This window comes from Suncus etruscus, chromosome 3 (genome assembly GCF_024139225.1).
Source record: "Suncus etruscus isolate mSunEtr1 chromosome 3, mSunEtr1.pri.cur, whole genome shotgun sequence".
Lineage (NCBI taxonomy): Eukaryota > Metazoa > Chordata > Mammalia > Eulipotyphla > Soricidae > Suncus > Suncus etruscus.
The window spans coordinates 42,697,521-42,718,284 of NC_064850.1; the positions used below are offsets into that span (position 1 = coordinate 42,697,521).

General features: G+C 54.9%; 1 protein-coding gene across 1 annotated transcript; it reads left to right on the forward strand.

The window, feature by feature from the left end:
• The first annotated feature begins 296 nt into the window (after positions 1-296).
• HHIPL1 (HHIP like 1) lies at positions 297-20,439 on the forward strand. Its single transcript, XM_049770751.1, has 9 exons — positions 297-578; positions 5,738-6,384; positions 9,798-9,941; positions 11,887-12,215; positions 12,998-13,124; positions 14,070-14,215; positions 15,397-15,478; positions 18,840-18,922; positions 19,865-20,439. Exons 1-9 carry the CDS (start codon positions 297-299, stop codon positions 20,404-20,406), a joined length of 2,382 nt encoding a protein of 793 aa, XP_049626708.1. The 3' UTR covers positions 20,407-20,439.
• Positions 20,440-20,764: the final 325 nt, after the last annotated feature.

Sequence of the window (20,764 nt, forward strand, 5' to 3'; positions counted from 1 at the left end):
CTCCCAGCCGAGTCCTTCCCCAGGCCCATTTGGAGGCCCCGCTGGCTGGAGCCCAAGGCATGTGGGAGACCATGCACCCTGGCGGTGGGGTGTGGAGGTCTTCCTTCCTGGGGGCGCAGTAACCCTTCAAATGCTCGGGCACTGGAACAGCGTGCACCGAGGTGGGGCGCGCTCTAAGCTCTGCGTGGCGCCCCGGTTCCCGGCAGGGGAGGCCCGGTGGTGCGGGCGCGGCGGGGGCGGGCGTCAGGGCGCGGCCGGGTACCCCCTCCGCCTTCTGTCTGCAGCGAGCGGTCGGTATGGCGGGCGGCCGGGCCGGGCCGGGGCGCGGGGCCGGGGCTCTGCTGGCGTTGCTGGCTTTGCGGGCGCTCGGAGCTGCGGGCCACCCCCAGTGTCTGGATTTCAGGCCTCCCTTTCGGCCGCCGCGGCCGCTGCGCTTCTGCACCCAGTACTCGGCCTTCGGCTGCTGCGGCCCCGAGCAGGACGAGGCGCTGGCCCGCCGCTTCGGGGACCTGGGGGCGCGCGTGGACGCCGCCGAGTGGGCAGCCTGCGCCGGTTACGCGCTCGACCTGCTATGCCAAGTGAGTGCGCGCGCGCGCGCAGCGGGCGAAGGAACCCCGGGTGGTGCCGGGCTTGGCCACAAGCATCAGTTTCGTGCCCCCGGGTGGGGGGCTTCTAGGGCCTCAGTTTCCCTTTGGGGGAAGAAAGCTGCGCTCCCCAGTTTTGGAAGGAGGCGTTGACCTTGCTTGCTCCCACTCCCACATCCGTGTCCCCTCTGCAGGATTTTGGTTCTTGGTTAGGTTCTGCCCACTGAGTGCTCCAGCCCTAGTGGGCCCCCAGAGCGGATCTGCAGGACCCTGCGGGAATACTGACCCACGTGTGCCCACTGCATTGGGGAAGGGCGCACCCAGGGATCCAAAGTCTGAGCCTTCTGAAAGGGACGGGCTGGGATGCTGCCTTCTCTCTAGGATGGGTCCTCTACCCCACAGAGGCTCTTGCCCTTCTGGACCCCCTTGGTGAGGAGGCGTGTCCCCCAAGACAGAGACTGGATTTGCCCTCGCTGTGGTGTCTGGTTCCTCCTGTGGGTCTGATTCCTTGGGGCTCCCTTGCAAGAAGGGAAGGACTGAGGGCACAGTTGGGGTGTCCGCCCATCCCCTAGGGCGGTCAGAGGGCTACTATCTCTGCCTCTATTATTCACTGCCAGGGAGGTGTCTCAGGGGTACTGACCCAGACTTGGACCAACTCGGCTGTGCCCACATCTCTGCACCAAAGTGGGGGTAAATTTAGAACACCCTGGGTGCTCATACTATCTGAGTGGCACATGTGGGGGTTGCTGGAAGGTTCTGGTGAGATAGGGACAGTGTGGGGGTACAGAGGCCGGAGAGGAGGGCTTGCTCGGGTGTCCCGCTGCAGAGCCACCCCCTGCGTTTCCTGAGCACTTGCTTAGTGCTGGACTTAGCAAGGCAGATGCAGCTGGTAGATCTGAGGACAAGGAAGGAGGAAACCATCTGGGGCGCTACTCTGTGTCCTGGGGACCTGCCCTGGGGGCTGGCCTTGGGCAGTCACCGTGTATGTATGTGGGGGGAACAGTCTAACCCTTTCCTTGCGTCTGGGGTGACCTCATGTCTGGAGGGAGCCTGGCCCGGCGTCTCAGGCTGGATGACGCGTCCCTGTGGGTGTGGGCGGGCAGGTCAGTGGTAGTTGCTGGGCTGTGGCTGCCTCCCACAGGGTCTTGCCCAAGTGTCCGGGCCAGTGACCAGCTCTGCCTTTATGCTGGGAATCCCCAAGTCACCCCGGCAGTGCAGGAGGCCCCCAGGGCAATGCTTGGGGGACCTTGTGATGCTGGAATTAAACTCAGGTCTGGCGAGTGTCCTTCCCTGACCCATCAGCCCTGAGACTTTCCCAGGGCGTCCCAGGACCTCTGGGCTCCCCAGGTCTGCTGAGATCATCCCACACTTCTTGGTAATAGTTACCCTCCAAGCCCCTAAGCCCTAGAGCAAAGCCCTAGGCAGGATTCGTCGCAGGTTCAGGGGCTGGGCAGACACTGCCTGAGTCCCAACAGGCATCCATCTGTGCTGAACACTGGACATAGAGGCAGGTCTTATGCCCAACCTCCAAAACCCCCTTTCTCAGTCAGGGGACAAAGCTGACTTCCAGGTTGTACAAAGGGCTTCCCAAGGCTGAATGAACATTACTGGGTGAGGGATAGTGATGGGAGAGAAACTGAGGGGATTCTGGCTGGAAAAGTCTAGGAAACCTTCCTGGAAGAGGGAGCACAGTATGGCCTTTTCTAAATCCATATGCTGGCTGAAACTTCTTTAAACAGACCAGTCATCATTTACTCTGCCAAGGAACATTCTGAGGTTGGAATTCTGCTCTTGTTCTCCAGATCCAGCAGCAAGGGTGCAAAGGGCCTAGTGTGGGGTGCTCACTGCCAAGACCTCCCTCGTTTGCTCCACCACATTCCCTGCAGCCGTGGCCAGAGCTCACACTCCCGCCTAGGCAAGCACCAAGGCACACACAAGTTGTTCGGGGAGGGGGCGGCGCAGGTGTTTGGGGCTATGTTCATGATGCTCAGGGCTGACTCCCTGGCTCTGTATTCAGGGGACCCTATGGGATGCCAGGGATGGAACCTGGCAAGCTGCATACAAGGTAAATGCACTCCCTGCTGTGCTATTGCTCTAGCCTGCAAGGTAGTTGTTTTTTTCTTGTTTGTTTGTTTGTTTATTTTACTGAAATGTATTTGGCAAGATGCGAGGGGAGAGAAAAAGAGAAATATGTGCTCGAGAGAACAGCTGAGCAGGGTTCGATCCCCAGAACCCCATGGCAATCCCTGAGCACCTCCAGGAGTAATTCCTGAGTGCAGAACCAGGAGTAACCCCTGAGCTTTGCTGGCGGGGCGGGGGGGGGGGCCCAAAACAAGAGAGAGAGATGGGGGGAGAGAAAGAGAAGAGGAGAGAGAGAGAGAGAGAGAGAGAGAGAGAGAGAGAACACTACTTCTCCAGAGTGGAACTAGGCAGAGACTCAGAGCTTATAGGAGTCCACATTCTTTTTTTGGGGGGGGGCATCACACCCAGCAGCGCTCAGGGGCTACTCCTGGCTCTGTGCTCAGAAATCACCCCTGACAGGCACAGGGGACCATATGGGATGTGGCATGTTCCATCTCTGCTCCTCCCTGCCTTGCTGGGGTCACCTGCCCACCTCTGCAGAGATTGTGAAAGTCTGTGTACATCCATCTGGGAGTCTCCAGGCCTCCAGAGCCACAGGCTACCTTCACAATGCTTAGAGCCTATGGGGGCCTCCACATTTGGGGAACAAAGCCTAAAAGAGGGTTAAATCTGGGCCTGAGCCAGGCCTCCCTCCTTCCCCGCCCCCGGCCACCCCCCTATCAATAGCAGGACAGACACCAGCACCACTGAGGGCGGGGTCATCCAGGAGAGCCAAGAGGGCAGTGGGCTGGGGCCTGGGCCTTCTGGGAGGAGGTGAAGGTGGAGCTGTGTCTGTCTGGGCCTCCTGCCCATGGGAGGGGCACAGTGTTTGGGGGGTCTGAGCCAGGCAGGGCAGGACTGGTGAGATCCAGATGCAGACAGGGAGATAAGAAAGTACAGAAAATGTGTGTGTGTGTGTGTGTGTGTGTGTGTGTGTGTGTGTGTGTGTGTGTGTGTGTGTGAATGAGTCAGTGTAGTGAGGGCAGTGAGGGCAGAGAAGGAGCACTAGGACAATGAGAGCTGGGAATGATCACTTTGAACAAGAAGTGGGTGTTGAAAGGAGGGAAAGGGATAGACATGTTACCCCTTCAGGAACAGTATTGCAAGTCACAATGTCTAAAAGGAGGGGGGGAGAAAGGGAGAGACAGACAGACAGAGATAGAACAGACAGACAGACAGACAGACAGACAGAAGAAAAATGTCTGCCAGAGAGGGGGAAATTGGAGACATTGGTGGCTGGAAATGTGCCCTACTGAAGGGTGTTAGACATTGTATGACTGAAACTCTATCATGAACAACTTTGTAACTGTGTCTCATGGGGATTCAATTAAATATTTTATTTTTTAAAAAGTTTAAAGAGGGCCCGGAGAGATAGCACAGCGGTGTTTGCCTTGCAAGCAGCCAATCCAGGACCAAAGGTGGTTGATTCGAATCCCGGTGTCCCATATGGTCCCCTGTGCCTGCCAGGAGCTATTTCTGAGCAGACAGCCAGGAGTAACCCCTGAGCATCGCTGGGTGTGGCCCAAAAACTAAAAAAAAAAAAAAGTTTAAAGAGAGATTATGGGCCTAAGCAATAGCAAATAGCAAAGCAGGGAGGGCCCTTGCTGCATACAATCAACCCAGGTTTGATCCCCAGCATCCCAAAGGGCCCCCCAGAAGTGATTTTTGAGCACAGAGCCAGGGATAAACCCTGAGCACCACTGGGTGTGACTGAAGAATCCAAAGAAAAAAAGAAAACATCGAGAAAAATGTCTTTCTCTTAGTTCTATTCCTACCTGAGGGTAGGTAAGAGGTGTATGAGAGATGATTCCTGACTGCACTGTTTGCTGTTTCTTTCTGGCCTCTGATAAAATTAAGAAATGGGACAGAAAAGAGGCTGGAAGCTGGTTCAAGAACCAGAGGCAGGAGGCATGCAGGAGCCCTGGGTTCTGTCTTGAGCACCCCTAGGAAGTGGGACCCCTGAGCAACACTCTGGGAAGCCCCTCCATCCCAGCTGGACAGGGCCCCAAACAAGGAGCCACGCTGCTCCCACCTGGGTTCTCTCCCTGGGGCCCTTCTGTTCCTTTGAAGGGTGTGCCCACCTTCGTTACAGGGAGGACCAGCCTTCGAGGCTCATTCGAGTGGCCATCACTCCTGGCAGTGCACATCTAAGGGATGCAGGAGATCAAACTTAATTCAGCTGCATGCAAGGCAAGCTTCGTACCCACTGTACTACTTTTCTAGCCCCTGTGAAGGACGTACTGATCCTAAATGAAAGTGATCAGTTGTTCCAACTGCAGAGGAGTGAAGTCCCACTACAATCCTCGAATACAGGTCCATCCATCCCCCCATATCATCTTTGGGGGTGTCCCCCTCTCACTTCTGGGAAGTGGACCCCTGGACCAGTGCCAGGCATGTAGGTTGAGTTGGGTTGAGGCTGTTGTCAGACTTGGGCCTGCAAAGGGGCGTTCAATTTAGCTCCTACACTCATTTCCATGCTTCTAAATATTTGTTTCCCCCTGGTGGGAGAAGGGGCACTCAGAGGTCACTCCTAGTTCTGTGCTCAGCAGTCACTCCTGGCAGGCTCAGGGACCATATGTGATGCCGGGGATCAAATCCAGGTTGGCTTCATGTAAGGCAAACGCCCTCCCCTGCTGTGTTGTCACTCAGGACCCTCTTTCAGCATCTTTAAACTGAGCTCTTGAGTTCTTTTTTGTTTGCATTTTGTGGCCACCACAACGGAGCTGTTCAGAGCTTCCTCCCGGCTCTGTGCTCAGGGCTCACTCCTGGTAGGGCCAGGAGGACACTCCTCAGTGAGGGGCACCGACCCGGGTCAGTCTCGTGCAAGACAAGTGTCCTCCCGGCTGTCCCACGGCGCTGGCATAGAACTGCGCCCTTTCCTCCAAGCGCGCAGAGAACACAGCGGTGGCCAGAAGATCCCCGCTGGGGCTTGCGACTGTGGCTGCCCCCAGTCTGGTCCAGGATTGAGTGGAGAAACTGGAGGCTGCAGCGTGACCCTCCCAGGGTGACTCTGAGCCTCGCTGTCCCTGCAGGAATGTTCGCCTTACGCCGCCCACCTCTACGACGCCGAGGACCCGTCCACACCGCTGCGCACCGTGCCGGGACTCTGCGAGGACTATTGCCTGGACATGTGGCGCTCGTGCCGGGGGCTTTTCCGCCATCTCTCAGTCGACCCCGCACTCAGGGCCCTGGAGGACAACCAGGCCCAGTTCTGCCGCTACCTGGCCCTGGACGACACGGACTATTGCTACCCCAACCTGCTGGTGCGCGAGCACCTCAATGCGCATTTGGGCCGCGTGCGCGCAGATGCCCAGGGCTGCCTGCAGCTTTGCCTAGAGGAAGTGGCAAATGGGCTGCGCAACCCCGTGGCCCTGGTGCATGCACACGATAACACCCACCGCGTCTTTGTGGCCGAGCAGCTGGGGCTGGTGTGGGTCTACCTGGCCGACCGCTCGCGCCTGGAGCAGCCCTTCCTGAACCTCAGCCGGGCCGTGCTCACCTCTCCCTGGGAGGGCGACGAGCGAGGCTTTCTGGGCCTCGCCTTCCACAGCAGCTTTAAGGACAATGGCCGCCTCTTCGTCTACTACTCGGTGGGCCTCGGCTCCAATGAGTGGATCCGCATCAGCGAGTTCAGGGTCTCGAAAGAGGACATGAATGTGGTGGACCACAAGTCGGAGAGGTGGTTGTTCTGGACAGGGGGGTGGGGGGTCTGGGCTGGGTGGCAGCAGGGCTGACAATGGGCTGGCACTGTCGGTGTTGCACCAGCGCGTGCTGCCGAGTGTCTAGATTAGGTGCCAGGATGCCCAAGAATGCTGTGATATGTGTCCATGAGTTGCATCATCATGCACAAACATACACCAACAAGCACCAGTTAGAATGAATATGCACCAGTATATACCAGTGTGTGCCCCTGTGCACTAGTGTGCTCTGTATCTGACAAGCACCAGTATGGAGCTGGCATATGCCAGTCTGCACTAATAGGCACCAGCACATACATTGGATACCAGCATACACTAGTATGCCGCAGTAGAAACTAGCACACACTGATATTCACTATTATACACTGGTGTGCACCAATGTGTCCAGTAGGCACCAGCAGTCACCAGCACACTATGTACAACAGCATGCACCATTATTTCAAATGTGCATTGGCATTCACCAACATGCTTCTGTATGTACCAGCACCTATCAGTACTCACCAGACTGCACTTTTTCAAGACCAGCAACCAGCATTCACCAGTATGCACCAGCACTTCCTTGTATTAGCCAGTACACACCAACAGGCTCCAGTACCCACCAATACTCAGTAGCAGGTTCCAGCACTCCTAGTACCCACCAGAACTCACCAGCACCCATGAGCACCACCAGTATTCACAAGTACTTCTGTGCATTCACATACATCCTTCTCTTTTTTTGTTTTGTTTTTGTTTTTTTGGAGGGGCCACACCCATTTGATGCTCAGGGGTTACTCCTGGCTAAGTGCTCAGAAATTGCCCCTGGCTTGGGGGGAACCGCGATCCTTCCTTGGATAGCGCTTGCAAGGCAGACACCTTACCTCTAGCGCCACCTCACTGGCCCCACATACATCCTTCTCAATTTAAGCATCAAGTCCCAGCCATGACCATGTGGGCCATTCCAGTCACTTAACCCACAGCCTCACTGGCTTGCCTGGCAGATGTTTAGCTCCTGAGCATCCCTTAGGCCTTGATTTTGGTGGGAGCAGAGGCTTCCCAGCAGCACTCAGAGCATAGGAGCTGCTCTGATGTAGTGCGGTTCCCAGCGGTGTGAAGCTTGGGTTGGGGAGGGGTGCTGGGGGGCCCCAGGGCACATATGCAGGCCAGGTGAGCACAGCCTACTAAGTCACCTCTCTCACACTATAAATACTGATTTCTTCTTTCCATTTTTTCTTTTCTTTTCTTTTTTTCTTTTTAGTCACACCCAGCAGCACTCAGGGGTCACTCCTGGCTCTACGCTCAGAGAAATCGCTCCTGGCAGGCTCGGGGGACCATATGGGATGCTGGGATTCGAACCACCATCCTTCTGAATGCAAGGCAAACACCTTACCTCCATGCTACCTCTCCAGCCCCTCTTTCTTTCTTTTTTTTTTTTTTTTTTTTGGTTTTTGGGCCACACCCGGCAATGCTCAGGGGTGACTCCTGGCTGTCTGCTCAGAAATAGCTCCTGGCAGGCACGGGGGACCATATGGGACACCGGGATTCGAACCAACCACCTTTGGTCCTGGATCGGCTGCTTGCAAGGCAAACGCTACTGTGCTATCTCTCCGGGCCCTCTTTTTCTTTTATAAACATTTTTATTTGTGGGGCTCTTCCCTGAACAACTTGGCCAACCCAGTCAATGCTGGCTGGAACGGGTTGTCTGTTCAAGAGTGTGTCTGCTCAGTCTCTGAAGTGTTGGGGACCACCCAGCCCATTCCAAGGTGCTTAAGAGACTCAAGGGCAACAGCTGGTGTTGCTCAGAGCTGCCAAGTGGTGCCAGATTAGTACCAGGCTGTAGCCCTATGCCCCCCACCATCCAACCCCATCCAAAGGGCCTTTTTATTATTTTATACTACAACAGGCAAGGGCTATGACCCTTGTACTACCCTCTGGTCCTGTTGTTTTTCTCCCCCTCCTTCTCTTCCTTCTTTTTCTTTTCTTCCTCCTTCTTCTCTACCACTCTCTCCTCTTCCTCCTTCTCAGTGCCAAATATTGAGTCTCACACATGCAGAGCAAATATTCAACCACTGAATACATGCCTGGCTCCACATTTTGGGGGGGGGGGTTTGGGTCACATCCGGCGGTGCTCAGGGGTTACTCCTGGCTGTCTGCTCAGAAATAGCTCCTGGCAGGCACGGGGGACCATATGGGACACCAGGATTCGAACCAATCACCTTTGGTCCTGGATCGGCTGCTTGCAAGGCAAACACCGCTGTGCTATCTCTCCGGGCCCCTGGCTCCACATTTTTAATTGCAACCAGAGCAGGGGCCAGAGCAATAGCACAGCAGGGAAGGCATTTGCCTTGCACGCAGCTGACCCAGGTTTGATCTTTGGCATTCCTTGGGTCCCCTGAGCCTGCCAGGAGTGATTACTGAGCACAGAACCAGGAGTCAGCCCTAAGCACTGCCAGGTGTGGCCCAATTTTTTTTTTTAAATCACACTAGACCAGAGAGACAGCACTAAGGACTGGGGTGCAGACTTTACTGGGTTTGATCTCCTGTGGCACATGATCCCCTGAGCACAGAGTTGGGAGTAGTTCCTGACCACTGCCAAGTATGGCCCATAAACAAATTTCCTTCCTTCTTCCCTTCCTTCTTATTTCTCTTTCTAGCCATTTTATATGTCTCATAACACACCAGCCTTTTAGGAGAAGCTATAGGAAACACTCCAGATCAAACCATAAGCCTCGGGGCCTGAGCAATATCACTGTGGGTAGGTAGTGCATTTGCCTTGCATGAAGCCAACCTGGGTTAGATCCCCAGCATCCCATAGAGTCCCCTGAGTCTGCCAGGAGTGATTCCTGAGTGTGGAGCCAGGAGTAACTCCTGAGCGCTGCTGGATGTGATCCCAAAACAAAACAAAACAAAAATAACCATAAACCCCAAGTTCTAGTCTCAGCTCTGTTGCTTCTGGACTGTGTGATCCAGGGCAAATTGGGGCCCGAAGAGGTGGCGCTAGAGGTAAGGTGTCTGCCTTGCAAGCGATAGCCAAGGTTGCAAGCGCTAGCCAAGGAAGGACCACAGTTTGATCCCCCGGCGTCCCATATGGTTCCCCCAAGCCAGGGGCAATTTCTGAGCGCTTAGCCAGGAGGAACCCCTGAGCATCAAATGGGTGTAAAACCAAAAAAAAAAAAAAAAAGAAGAAGAAGAAAATCCAGGACAACCTCTCTGAGCCTCAAATTCCTCTGCCTCGGAGGCCTACATCATCCCTGTCCCATCTAGTACACCTTCTGAGAATCATCTGCCTCAGGACATTAAGTCATTTCAATTGAAGAAGCCATACCCAGGTGCCATGATGTGGCATGTATGTGGTCTTGTATGGTCTGCTGTGTTGTGTGTTTTTAATTATGTGTGTATGTGTGTGCCCTTCCTGTAGGATCATCCTGGAGATCGCAGAACCAGCATCCAACCACAACGGGGGTCAGCTGCTGTTCGGTGAAGATGGGTACCTCTACATTTTCACCGGAGACGGGGGGATGGCTGGAGACCCCTTTGGCAAATTTGGAAACTCCCAGAACAAGTATGCTCTCTATGGGGCCAGAAAAAATAGTCCAGGGGTTCTGGGGTTCAGACACTTCCTGGCACCAGGTAGGGTTCTCCTGAGCATTGCTGGGGCTTACTACTGAGCACAGGACCAGGACCAAACTCTGAGCTGAGCACTCAGGGGGGCTGTGGTTAACCTGGAAGTTGAAGGTGTGAGGATAATTTCCTGGAATTCATCCCTCTTACTGACCTGAGCTTAGTGCCCTGGCAGGCAGGATCTGGTGCCATATGGGGTCTCCTAGGTGGTGAGCAGGAGACCAAATTGAGGGTTTCTGCAGAGATTGTGGAGGCCAGACCAGTGGGGGTTTACTGTGGGACATGGATTGGGGTCCTAGGGCTGCTGTGATGTGGTCTAGCCTCAGAGGAGGGAAGGATCACCCTGGATTTACAGTCTTGAGGCAGGGGTGTCACCATGAAATGACTCTGCCTTGCCATGGCTGCACCCTGTGTGGTCTGACCCAGGGCAGAGGAAGCATGGATGTGCTCCTCGGTTTCTGCAGATCTACTGTCTCCCTGTCTCCTCTGCCACATGGGGGAGGTGATCCCAATTTCCCATGAGGGGCATGAGACCCTAACACATGGAATGTCTTGGCTGGGAAAATGGAGAAACAATACTTGCAAAGTGTTTTTGTTTTCTTGTTGGTGCTGGGGATCAAACCCAAGGCCTCAGGCATGCAGAACAAGTGTTCAAGAGCCCAGTTACTGGTCTGAACATTTCCAATCTGCAGCACAGTCCTGTCCACAGGCAGGAGAGAGGGACAGTGCCCGCCTCTGGAATTTCAGGGTGAGAGCCTGAGGGAGCATAGAAAGGGCCAGAAATGGGCCAGCACGATAACACAGCGGTAAGGCATTTGCCTTGCACGCAGCAGATCCAGGGCAGACCTGGTTTGATCCCCAACATCCCATATGATCCCTCTAGCCAGAATCAATTTCTGAGTGCATAGCCAGGAGAGACCCCTGAGCATCACCAGGTGTGGCCCAAAAACAAAAAAAAAAAAAAACAAAAAAAACAAAAAAAGAAAGCAATGACCAGAGAGAGGTGGAGTTTCTGGGGCTTGAACTCACTGAGCTGTGGGTCTGGTATGTATTTTTTTGTATTGTTTTGTTTTGTGTCTGCACTTGACAGTGCTCAGGGGTTACTCTGGACTCTGCACTCAGGGTTCAATTCTGGCAGGCTTTGGGGACCCTATGAGATGGCAGGGATTAAACCCAGACTAATGCTTTCCCTGTTATGCTATTTCTCTGGCTCCTGGCATCTCTTTGGGTTTTTGTTTGGGGGCCACACCTGGTGGTGCTCAGGGCTTATTACTGACCCTGTGCTCAGGGATCACAAGGTGGAACTTACGAACCCTATGCAATGCCGGGGGTAGAACCCAGATCAGCTACATGCAAGGCAAATGCCACTGCACTATCACCCCAACTCCTGGATCTAAGATCTTAAGCTTAGCTGCCCCATCTGTAAAGTAGGGTAGTGACCTTGTGCTTGAAGGCTGGTTATGAGATGTTTAAGGTTTGTTTTGGTTTGGGGCCACACCTGGCAGTGCTCAGGTGTTACTCCTGGCTCTGCTCTTAGGGATCATTCCTGGTGGTGCTCAGAGGACCCTGTAAGGTTCAAGGGATGGAACCTAGATTGTCTGTGTGCAAAGCAAGCACCCTGCACACAGCATTGTCTCTGGCTCCTGGCTTTCGGTGGGGTCACAGCCAGTAATGCCTTGGAGCTATTTATGCCATCTTCCAGCTGATTTTGAGGGTAAAAGGAGACAAGAGACACACTGAGCTTCCCACTAGGACTGGAACCTGTAGAGTAAGGCGACTTAGCAGCGAGGGATGAGGGCCCCTGTGGTGTGGGTGAGGTTGGATTGGTGAGGTTAGGGGTTCACAGAGGGTTCCCGCCCTGTGCCCTGCACCCCGAACCCCTGCAGGTCAGCGCTGCTGGGCAAGGTGCTGCGCTTAGACGTGGACCCCTCGGCGCGGGACGCTCCCTACCGCATCCCGCCCGACAACCCGTTCGTGGGCGACCCCATGGCCCGGCCCGAGGTCTACGCCCTAGGAGTTCGCAACATGTGGCGCTGCTCCTTCGACCGGGGCGACCCCACCTCGGGCGCCGGCCGTGGGCGCCTCTTCTGCGGCGACGTGGGCCAGAACCGCTTCGAAGAGGTGGACCTGGTGGAAAAGGGCCGCAACTACGGGTGGCGCGCGCGGGAAGGGTTCGAGTGCTACGACAGGAAGCTGTGCGGGAATGCGTCCTTGGGTGAGGCCCTGCACGCCCTGCCCTGCCCTGTCTGGTGTGCCCTACTCACCCCTGCCTGCGTCCTGCCTGCCGTGCACTCCTGCTCACCCCATCTGCAGCTCCACTCACCCCAACCTGCGCCCCCTATTCACCTCTACTCATTTCACTTGCACCTCTCTGCCTCACCCCTACACACCCCCACCTGTGCTTCTCACACCTCTATTCACCTCCTCCTGCGCCCCTGTATACCCCAACTTATCTGACTGCTTTCCCTACTCCTTCTCATATGCCCGTGTGCCCTTATTCACCCCGTCAGCACCTCTCTGACTCATCTCTACACACCCATGCCTGTGTCCCTTGCATCCCTACATACCCCTGCTTGTGCCTGCACTTTCCTACACACCCCTACCAGTATCTCCCTATTCTCCCCTGCCTGCACCTCCCTACACACCCCTGCCTGTCCCTTCTCAGGCCTCCCAGTCTCCCTCTCTGTGACATACCCAGATCTCATACAAGATGTGCCCTGGGACCCCTCCCTGGGACCCCACCAGGACCTCTCCCTACATCTGCTCACCTCAGAACTCCCCTCTCACACTGCACCCCTGGGACACCCCCTCTAAGCTCTCATTCCCTGTACCCACAAACCCAGGCTTGCCCCAGCCTTATCAGCTGTTCATTCCTCCCTCCCTCTGGGGTACCACCTGCCCCTTCCTGGGCACTCACAACTGTCAGGAGCCCCCCAGTTCTGTCTGGCCCTTCTGGTGCCCCTCAGGCACAGCTCATCCAGGCCTCTTTTCCCACAGATGACGTGCTGCCCATCTTTGCGTACCCACACAAGCTGGGGAAGTCAGTCACGGGGGGCTACGTGTACCGCGGCTGTGAGTACCCCAATCTGAACGGCCTCTACATCTTTGGTGACTTCATGAGCGGGTAAGTGGTCCTGTGCTAAGGATCCCCCATGAGTGCCCTGAGTACTAACTGCCAGAACTCCCCAAGATAAGGAGCGTGAGCTCTCCTCAGACTCTCAGGAGGAAGGGGGAGCTTCTGGAGGCTCTGCTGGATCCCAACACCCCCAAAGTACAGCTGTTAGTCTCAGGATAGGTTCCTCTCTTCTGGGGTTGGCAGTTTATGTGATGGGGGAACCCACTGCACCTCTCTCTGCTCATTGTATTCCCTGAGTGCCTGAATGGATGGATGAGTCTGCTTGAGACCCCCCACAACACAAGGCATTGCCACTCTCGCCTGAGTTCTGAAAGCCCTGCCTGGGTGGAAAACCATCCTTGTGTCGATTTCTCAGGGTGCTGTGGGGCCCAGGCTAGGGTGAGAAATTGCTCTTTGGAGAAAAGTCAGACCTGTACCCACCCAGGCTTTTGGGGTGAAAAGAGACATGAGAAGGGTTTATTGGGGAAACAGGGAAGAGATTTCACACTGGAGCCTTTGTTTTGCTTTTTGCTTTTGTTTATGGGTCACACCTGGGGGTGCTCAGGGGTTACTACTGACTCTGTGCTCAGGAATCACTCCTGGCAGTACTCAGGGGACCCTGTGGGATGCCAGAGCTTGAACCCTGGTGGGCCTCGTACAGGGCAAGCACCCTGTCTGCTGGACTCTGACACGCACTGTAGCTTCTGGGCTGCTTTAGGTCTCACAAGCTTTGGTAGCCATCACCAGGGCTCCCCACCTCTCTGCCCAAGACCCCAGGGCTCCTGCTACTCTGGAGGCCACAGAGGGACCCCCTCAGCTGCCACTGTCTCTAGCACTTTGAGAATGAGGGATTTGGGTAGCTATAACTCCTGGGTTCTGGGGGTTCAGGTTGTGGGGGGTTAGGGGTTAGGGCATGACACTGGGCTCGCCCCCACAGCTCAGCGCCCCCCACAGGCGTCTCATGTCGCTGCGGGAGCACGTGGAAACAAGTCAATGGCTCTACAGCGAGATCTGCATGGGCCATGGGCAGACGTGCGCCTTCCCAGGGCTCATCAACAACTATCATCCACACATCATCTCCTTTGGTGAGGACGAAGCCGGTGAGTGCCCAACTTTGGTCGGCGAGAGGGGGCCAGAGCCCAGAGCATCTGGGCATAGAAATGTCATTGGATCCGAGTCCCCTCCTGGGGTTCTGATGGCCAGTTTTAGGGCCTCTAAATCAGCTGCTTTTTAAGGGGAACATGCCTTCTGGCCTGTGTTTTCAGGCACCGATGGGAGGGGAGGGGTAAAGAGAAGGGGATGGGGACAGAGAGGCCGGGCTGCCTCCCGCCTCTTGCCTTTTTCCTTGGCCCTGGATTGTCCCAGGACAAAGCCTGGTGCGTGCTTGGGGGGTTGCTAGGCAGCGCCCACCCTATGCCTGAAGCTCAGTCTGGGAACCCTCTGGGGTAAGAGTTTCCCAGCCCTGGGGCCCTCAAAACCCTTTTGTTTGGTCAGTGAGGGGTTAATGCGGGAAGGAGAGGAGGGATGCCTTAGGGCTCCTCTCTCACACACATACCTACACATGAATGTGTGTTCATACACATATGTTCCCATGCACACATAAGTACACGCTCACAAAGTCACAGTACATATACTCACATGTGTGCACACTAACACACAAGTACAATGTGTGCACACAACTCACATGCACACATGAACACAAAAACACAAGGCAGGAGCTGTATTTCCTGTCCCCCCAGGAGAGCTTTACTTCCTGTCCCCCTCCAGAAGAACTCTACTTCCAGTCCCCTCCGGAGAATTTTACTTCCTGTCCCCCAGGAGAGCACTACTTCCTTTACTCCCAAGAGAGCTCTACTTCCTGTCCCCCCAGGAAAACTCTACTCCCTGTCCTCCCATGTGAGCTCTATTTCCTGATCCCTAAGAGAACTCTACTTTCTGTTCTCCAGGAGAAATCTACTTCCTCAGGAGACCTCTACTTCCTATCCTCCCAGGAGATGTCTTCTTCCCATCCCCTCCCAGGAGAGATCTACTTTCTTTTTTGGGCCACAACCAGCAGTGCTCAGGGGTTACTCCTGGCTGTCTGCTCAGAAATAGCTCCTGGCAGGCACGGGGGACCATATGGGACACCGGGATTCGAACCAACCACCTTTGGTCCTGGATTGACTGCTTGCAAGGCAAACGCCGCTGTGCTATCTCTCCGGGCCCGAGATCTACTTTCTGTCCCCCCAGGAGAACTCTACTTCCTGTCCCCCCATGAGAATTCTATTTCCTGTCCCCCCAGGAGAACTCTACTTCCTGTCCACAGCTGTACCCAGTGCCACTGCAGCTCGAGGTGTTGTGTACAAAGTGATTGACCCATCCAGGTGAGTTTTATTCTGCGATTCAGAATGGGGTCTGCCAGCTTCACATCTAGCTTGGCTCAGCAGCAGAGGGGCCTGTGGACACACATAGGAGTTCACATTTAAAAAAGGGACCACAGGGGCTGGAGAGATAGCACAGCAGTAGGGCATTTGCCTTGTATACGGAAGGATGGTGGTTCAAACCCCGGCATCCCATATGGTCCTCTGAGCCTGCTGGGGGTAATTTCTGAGCCTAGAGCCAGGAGTAGCCCTTGAGCACTGCTGGGTATGACCTAAAAAAAGGGGGGGGGGGCGGAGAGATAGCATGGATGTTAAGGCATTTGCCTTACATGCAGAAGGTCGGTGGTTCGAATCCCGGCATCCCATATGGTCCCCTGAGCCTGCCAGGAGCGATTTCTGAGCTTAGAGCCAGGAGTAACCCCTGAGCGCTGCCAGGTGTGACCCAAAAATAAATAAATAAATAAATAAATAAGAGCCACAGCCAGGAGAGCCCAAGGAGATGCACAGTACAAGGGATCAGACTCTGGGCCCTCACTTTAGCATATGGATGACATAATTTATGTATGTGCATATTGAGGGACACTCAGCCATTTCTGAGTCTCAGTGGTGCTGGGGAATGGGTGACCTCAGGGGTGAAACCTGGGGTGTCATTGTACAGAGCATTCTAAGTTGTCACTCCAGCCCTAGACAGATTTTAGTTTTGTTTTGTTTTTGGGTCATACCCGGAGACGCTCAGGACTTACTCCTTGTTCTGAGCTCAGAAATTACTCCTGGCAGGCTTGGGAGACCATATAGGATGCTGAGGATCAAACCCGGGTTGGCTGCATGCAAGGCAAATGTCTTACCTGCTGTGTCATTGCTCTGGTTCCTAGATTTAAAAAAAATATTTTAGAAGAATTTTAAACTTAAGACAAGTGGCAAAGATAGTAAGTAGGTTTCCCATTATTGCTCTGTCCCTACCTGTTTTTTTTTGTTTGTTTGTTTATTTATTTGGGGACCACACTGGCACTACTCAGCCTACTCCTGGCTCTGCACTCAGAAATCTCTCCTGATGGTGCTTGGGGGAACAAATTGGACAAATTCAAGGCAAATGCCTTCCCTGCTGTACTAATTGTCCAGCCCCTATATTACTATATATACCTATACATATATATACATACACATACATACATATATATGCATACATATAAATGTATGCATATGTATGTGTATATATATATGGTTTTGAGTCACACCTGGTGGTACTCGGGTGTTAGTCCTGGCTCTGCACTCAGAAATTGCCCCTGGAAGGCTTGGGGGATCATACAGGATGCCGAGAATCAAACTGGGGTCGGTCCAGGGTTGAATGTGTGCAAGGCAAATGCCCTGCTGTAAAAAAAAAATATTTTAAATTGTTTAAAATGACAAAGATGTAGTGTTTCTCATTATTGCTTTATTCCAACTTATGAACCCCCACAACACACACACACATATTTTTTGTTTGCTTGCTTTTGGGCCAAACTGGCAATGCTTTGGGTTTACTCCTAACTCTGTGCTCAGGAATCACTCCTGGTGGGGTTTGGAGGATCCTTTGGGATGCCCAGGATTGAACAGGGGTCAGCCACATTCAAGGCAAACGCCCTCCCTACTGTGCCATTCCCTGGACTCCAGTTCCACCTACTTTCAGCTTCTCTACATCTGTCACTCTGTCCCTGTATCCCGCATTTCTCCCTCATAGCGCCTTCACAAAGAGCAAACATCACTTCCTCCTTCAGTCACCTCCAAATATCACCTCTCTGTCTTCCATCACCGCCTTTCCCCTACCCCCTAGGCCTCACCCCTCTTCACACATAGCCAGGACAAGTGTCCTGGGGGAGGGTCAGGAGTGTAGTTGTTCATTTGCCCCATTTTTGCACAAACATTCCCACTTGAAACATTTTATCCCTCTCAGGAGGCCTGTCTGGGGGATCAGCAGCAGGTCAGACGCCTTAATTAAGGCCCACCCTCGCCTCTGACTTGGATTCCAAGTTTGTTTTCTGGAGGTGTGAGCCAGCAAGGCGCCTATTTCAACCGTCACCACCCTGCATTTGGCTGTGACTAGGAGCAGTGGCCAGAGCAGGGTTGCACCTTCCATGCTGCCCACTCACCATGACGTGGCCATTCTCCTTGTTTTGCTTTGGTTGGGGCCATCCCATGATGCTCAGGGCTGGAACCTAGGGCTCAGGCATGCAAAGATTGAGGCATATCCCAGCGCCCTGAAGGTGATTTGTGTGTGTGTGTGTGTGTGTGTGTGTGTGTGTGTGTGTGTGTGTGTGTGTGTGTTTTGTTTTGGGCCACACCCAGAAGCACTTAAGGGTTACTTCTGGTTCTATATTCAGAAAACCTTCCTGGCAGTGCTCTGGGGACCATATGGGATGCCTGGATCTAACCCGGGTTGATGGCATGCAAGGCAAGTGTCCTCCCTGCTGTACTATTGCTCTGGCTCCACAAAAGAAGATTCTTTTGGGGGGAGGACTACACCTTGTGGTGTTCAAGGGTCACTCCTGCCTATATATTCAGGAATCACTCCTGGCAGTGCTCTGGGGACCTGATGGGATGCCAGAGATTGAACCAGGGTTGGCCACGTGCAAGGCAAATGCCCTCCCTGCTGTGCTGTCACTCCAGCCCCAACTAAGGAAGATTTTGTTTGTTTGTTTGTTTGTTTTTGAACCACACCCAACAGTGCTCAGGGGTTATTCTAGGCTCTGTGCTCCGAAATCACTCCTGGCAAATTAAAAAAAAAAAAGGAAATCACTCCAGGTAGACTCGGGGGACCATATGGGATGCCAGGGATCAAACCAGGGTCAGCTATATGCAAGGCAAACACCCTATATGGCCCCAACCCAAAGGAAGATTTTTAATGTCATTTCTTTAAGGAACCAGACCTGGCTTGGGATGTTCCCTTTTCCCTGTTCTCTGGGCAACCAGCCCTTCCTCCAGCCATGCCAGTTGAGATCTCTTTACCCCTCAAAAACCTGGGCCAGTCTCGTCTCCCTCTATGGCTCAGGGCACCCCGAGTTTCTACTTCTTAGGGGTCCCCTAAGCAGATGGAAACTCGACATTTCAGCCCAAGCAGGGACAGACAGTCCTCAAACAGTGTAGACCCCCTCCCAGATCTGCAATCCCAAAGCAACTACAGCGAGGGTCCAGCCCACCCTCCTGCCCCTCTGCTGACCTTCCCCAGTTCTTAGAAACTTGAGACCCTGAGTGACAGAGATATCCCTGATCAGAGGCAGCAGAAGTCAAGTATCTGGAGAGTTCCCAGGGTCTGTGTGGAGGCGACACCGTAAAAATCATCTCCTGGGTCCTTGGACCTAACCCCTGGTTTCTTCCTGTGTGTCTGCAGACGGGCACCCCCGGGCAAGTGCCAAATCAAGCCTAGCCCAGTGAAGACCAAGAGCCGGCTCATCCCCTTTGTGCCCAGAGAAAGTAAGTGCCCACCAGTAGGGGTATATGTGGGGGGTGGCTGCTGACCCACTTCCTGCCTGTGGGCCCAGCCTGTTCTCCTTTAGTGTCATGTCCCTGGCCCATTTGTGCTCCGTGCCAGGTTCTAGGCTCTGCCAAGGGCTGCAATGAGCCTGGGGAGCCCAGCAGGGGTTGGGGGGGGCAGAGGGTGAGGCCAGGGCACCAGCTGTGCCAGGCACAGCATAAATGCCATTCTGGGAGGCCCGGCCTGTGCCAACTGTGGGGGAGAGTCTTGGAGTCTTGACTCCCAGCTGCCCTTTGAGTTGGATCCTTGCTACCATGCAATCTGGGGAGGTGGGGAGGGCGCACACAGCATGCAGCTCCCCAGTCCTGGGGGGGGGTTGCGGCACTGAACAGCAGTGGGTATAGAGAAAGGGAGCAAGACCCCAAAACTCAGCCTTCTGGGTCTTTTTGGTTGGTTGGTTGGAGTTTGGGGTTCACTCCTGATTGTGCTTGGGTGTTGGTCCTGGTAGTGCTGGGAAAGGTAAAGACTCGGTGCTGGGGACTCACCCTGCCGGCCTCCCACCTTTAGAGCCTTCACTATCTCTGACCTGATTTTCTGGTTTTTGGGGAGGCACACTCGGAGGTGCTCCTGGCTCACTCCTCAGCCAGGACCAGCCAGCTGGACTCACAGTGACCCCCCCTTGACATCCAGGAGTGGACCCATAGGGAGGATGGATAGGGCGGTGGGAAGGGCCATTTGTCTCTACAGTTGGACAGAAAGGAGGTCCCAGAGAGAAGGAAGAAACCCACTTCCCCACTGGCATAACTTGCATGGAGTGAAGCCGCCGGTGGGAAAGGGAGGTGGCTGGCACCAGTTCCAGCCTGGATGTCTGGGCTGGGGGAGGGAAACAGAGGGTCTGGAAGTTGGGGTCCCTCCTTTTCACCCACTCTTCCTCTGTGCAGAGTTCATCAGAACCGAGAGCACCCAGCGCCCTCCACCACGCGAGCCCACCCAACCACCCCGCCGCCGTCGCCCCACGGCCGCCCCATCGGGACCCACGCGACGACCGCCCAGGCCCACAAGGAGGCCCGGGGGTCGCAGGGGCTCCACGCGGGGCGGCAGCCGGACGAACCCCACGGAGATGCCTGCGCCCCGTCGAGGCGCCGTGCGCCTGGTGCCCCTCGTCGGCGGAGGACCGGAGAGCGGCCGCGTGGAGGTGTTCGCGGGCGGCCGCTGGGGCACCATTTGCGACGACGCGTGGGACAGCCGCGCGGCCACCGTGGTGTGTCGCCAGCTGGGCTTCGCCCTGGCTGTGCGCGCAGCCAAACGCGCAGAATTTGGGGAGGGCCGCGCGCTGCCCATCCTGCTGGATGACGTGCGCTGCACGGGCGCCGAGCGCAGCCTCCTGGAGTGCCAGCACCGGGGCGTGGGCCGTCACAATTGCGGGCACCAGGAGGACGCAGGTGTGGTCTGTGCCCACCATCACCAAGATGCAGGCCCCTAGCAGCTAGTCTGTGTGGCCGCCTTCGGGGACACACACACACACACACACACACACACACACAACACACACAACACACACACACGTCCCCTGCACTGTCAGGCTGCAGCGTTGGTGGGCTCCTGTGGTCTTGGGACCTCCTGACGCTCTAGCAAAGGTACTAATTGGGCCTGGAACACTGAGCTCTGAGGCAGAGCTGGCCATTGATCACATTAACAGAGGCCAACCTTGGGCTGGAGAGATAGCATGGAGGTAGGGTGTTTGCCTTGCAAAGGACGATAGTTCGAATCTCGGCATCCCATATGGTCCCCTGAGCCTGCCAGGAGCGATTTCTGAGAGTAGAGCCAGGAGTAACCCCTGA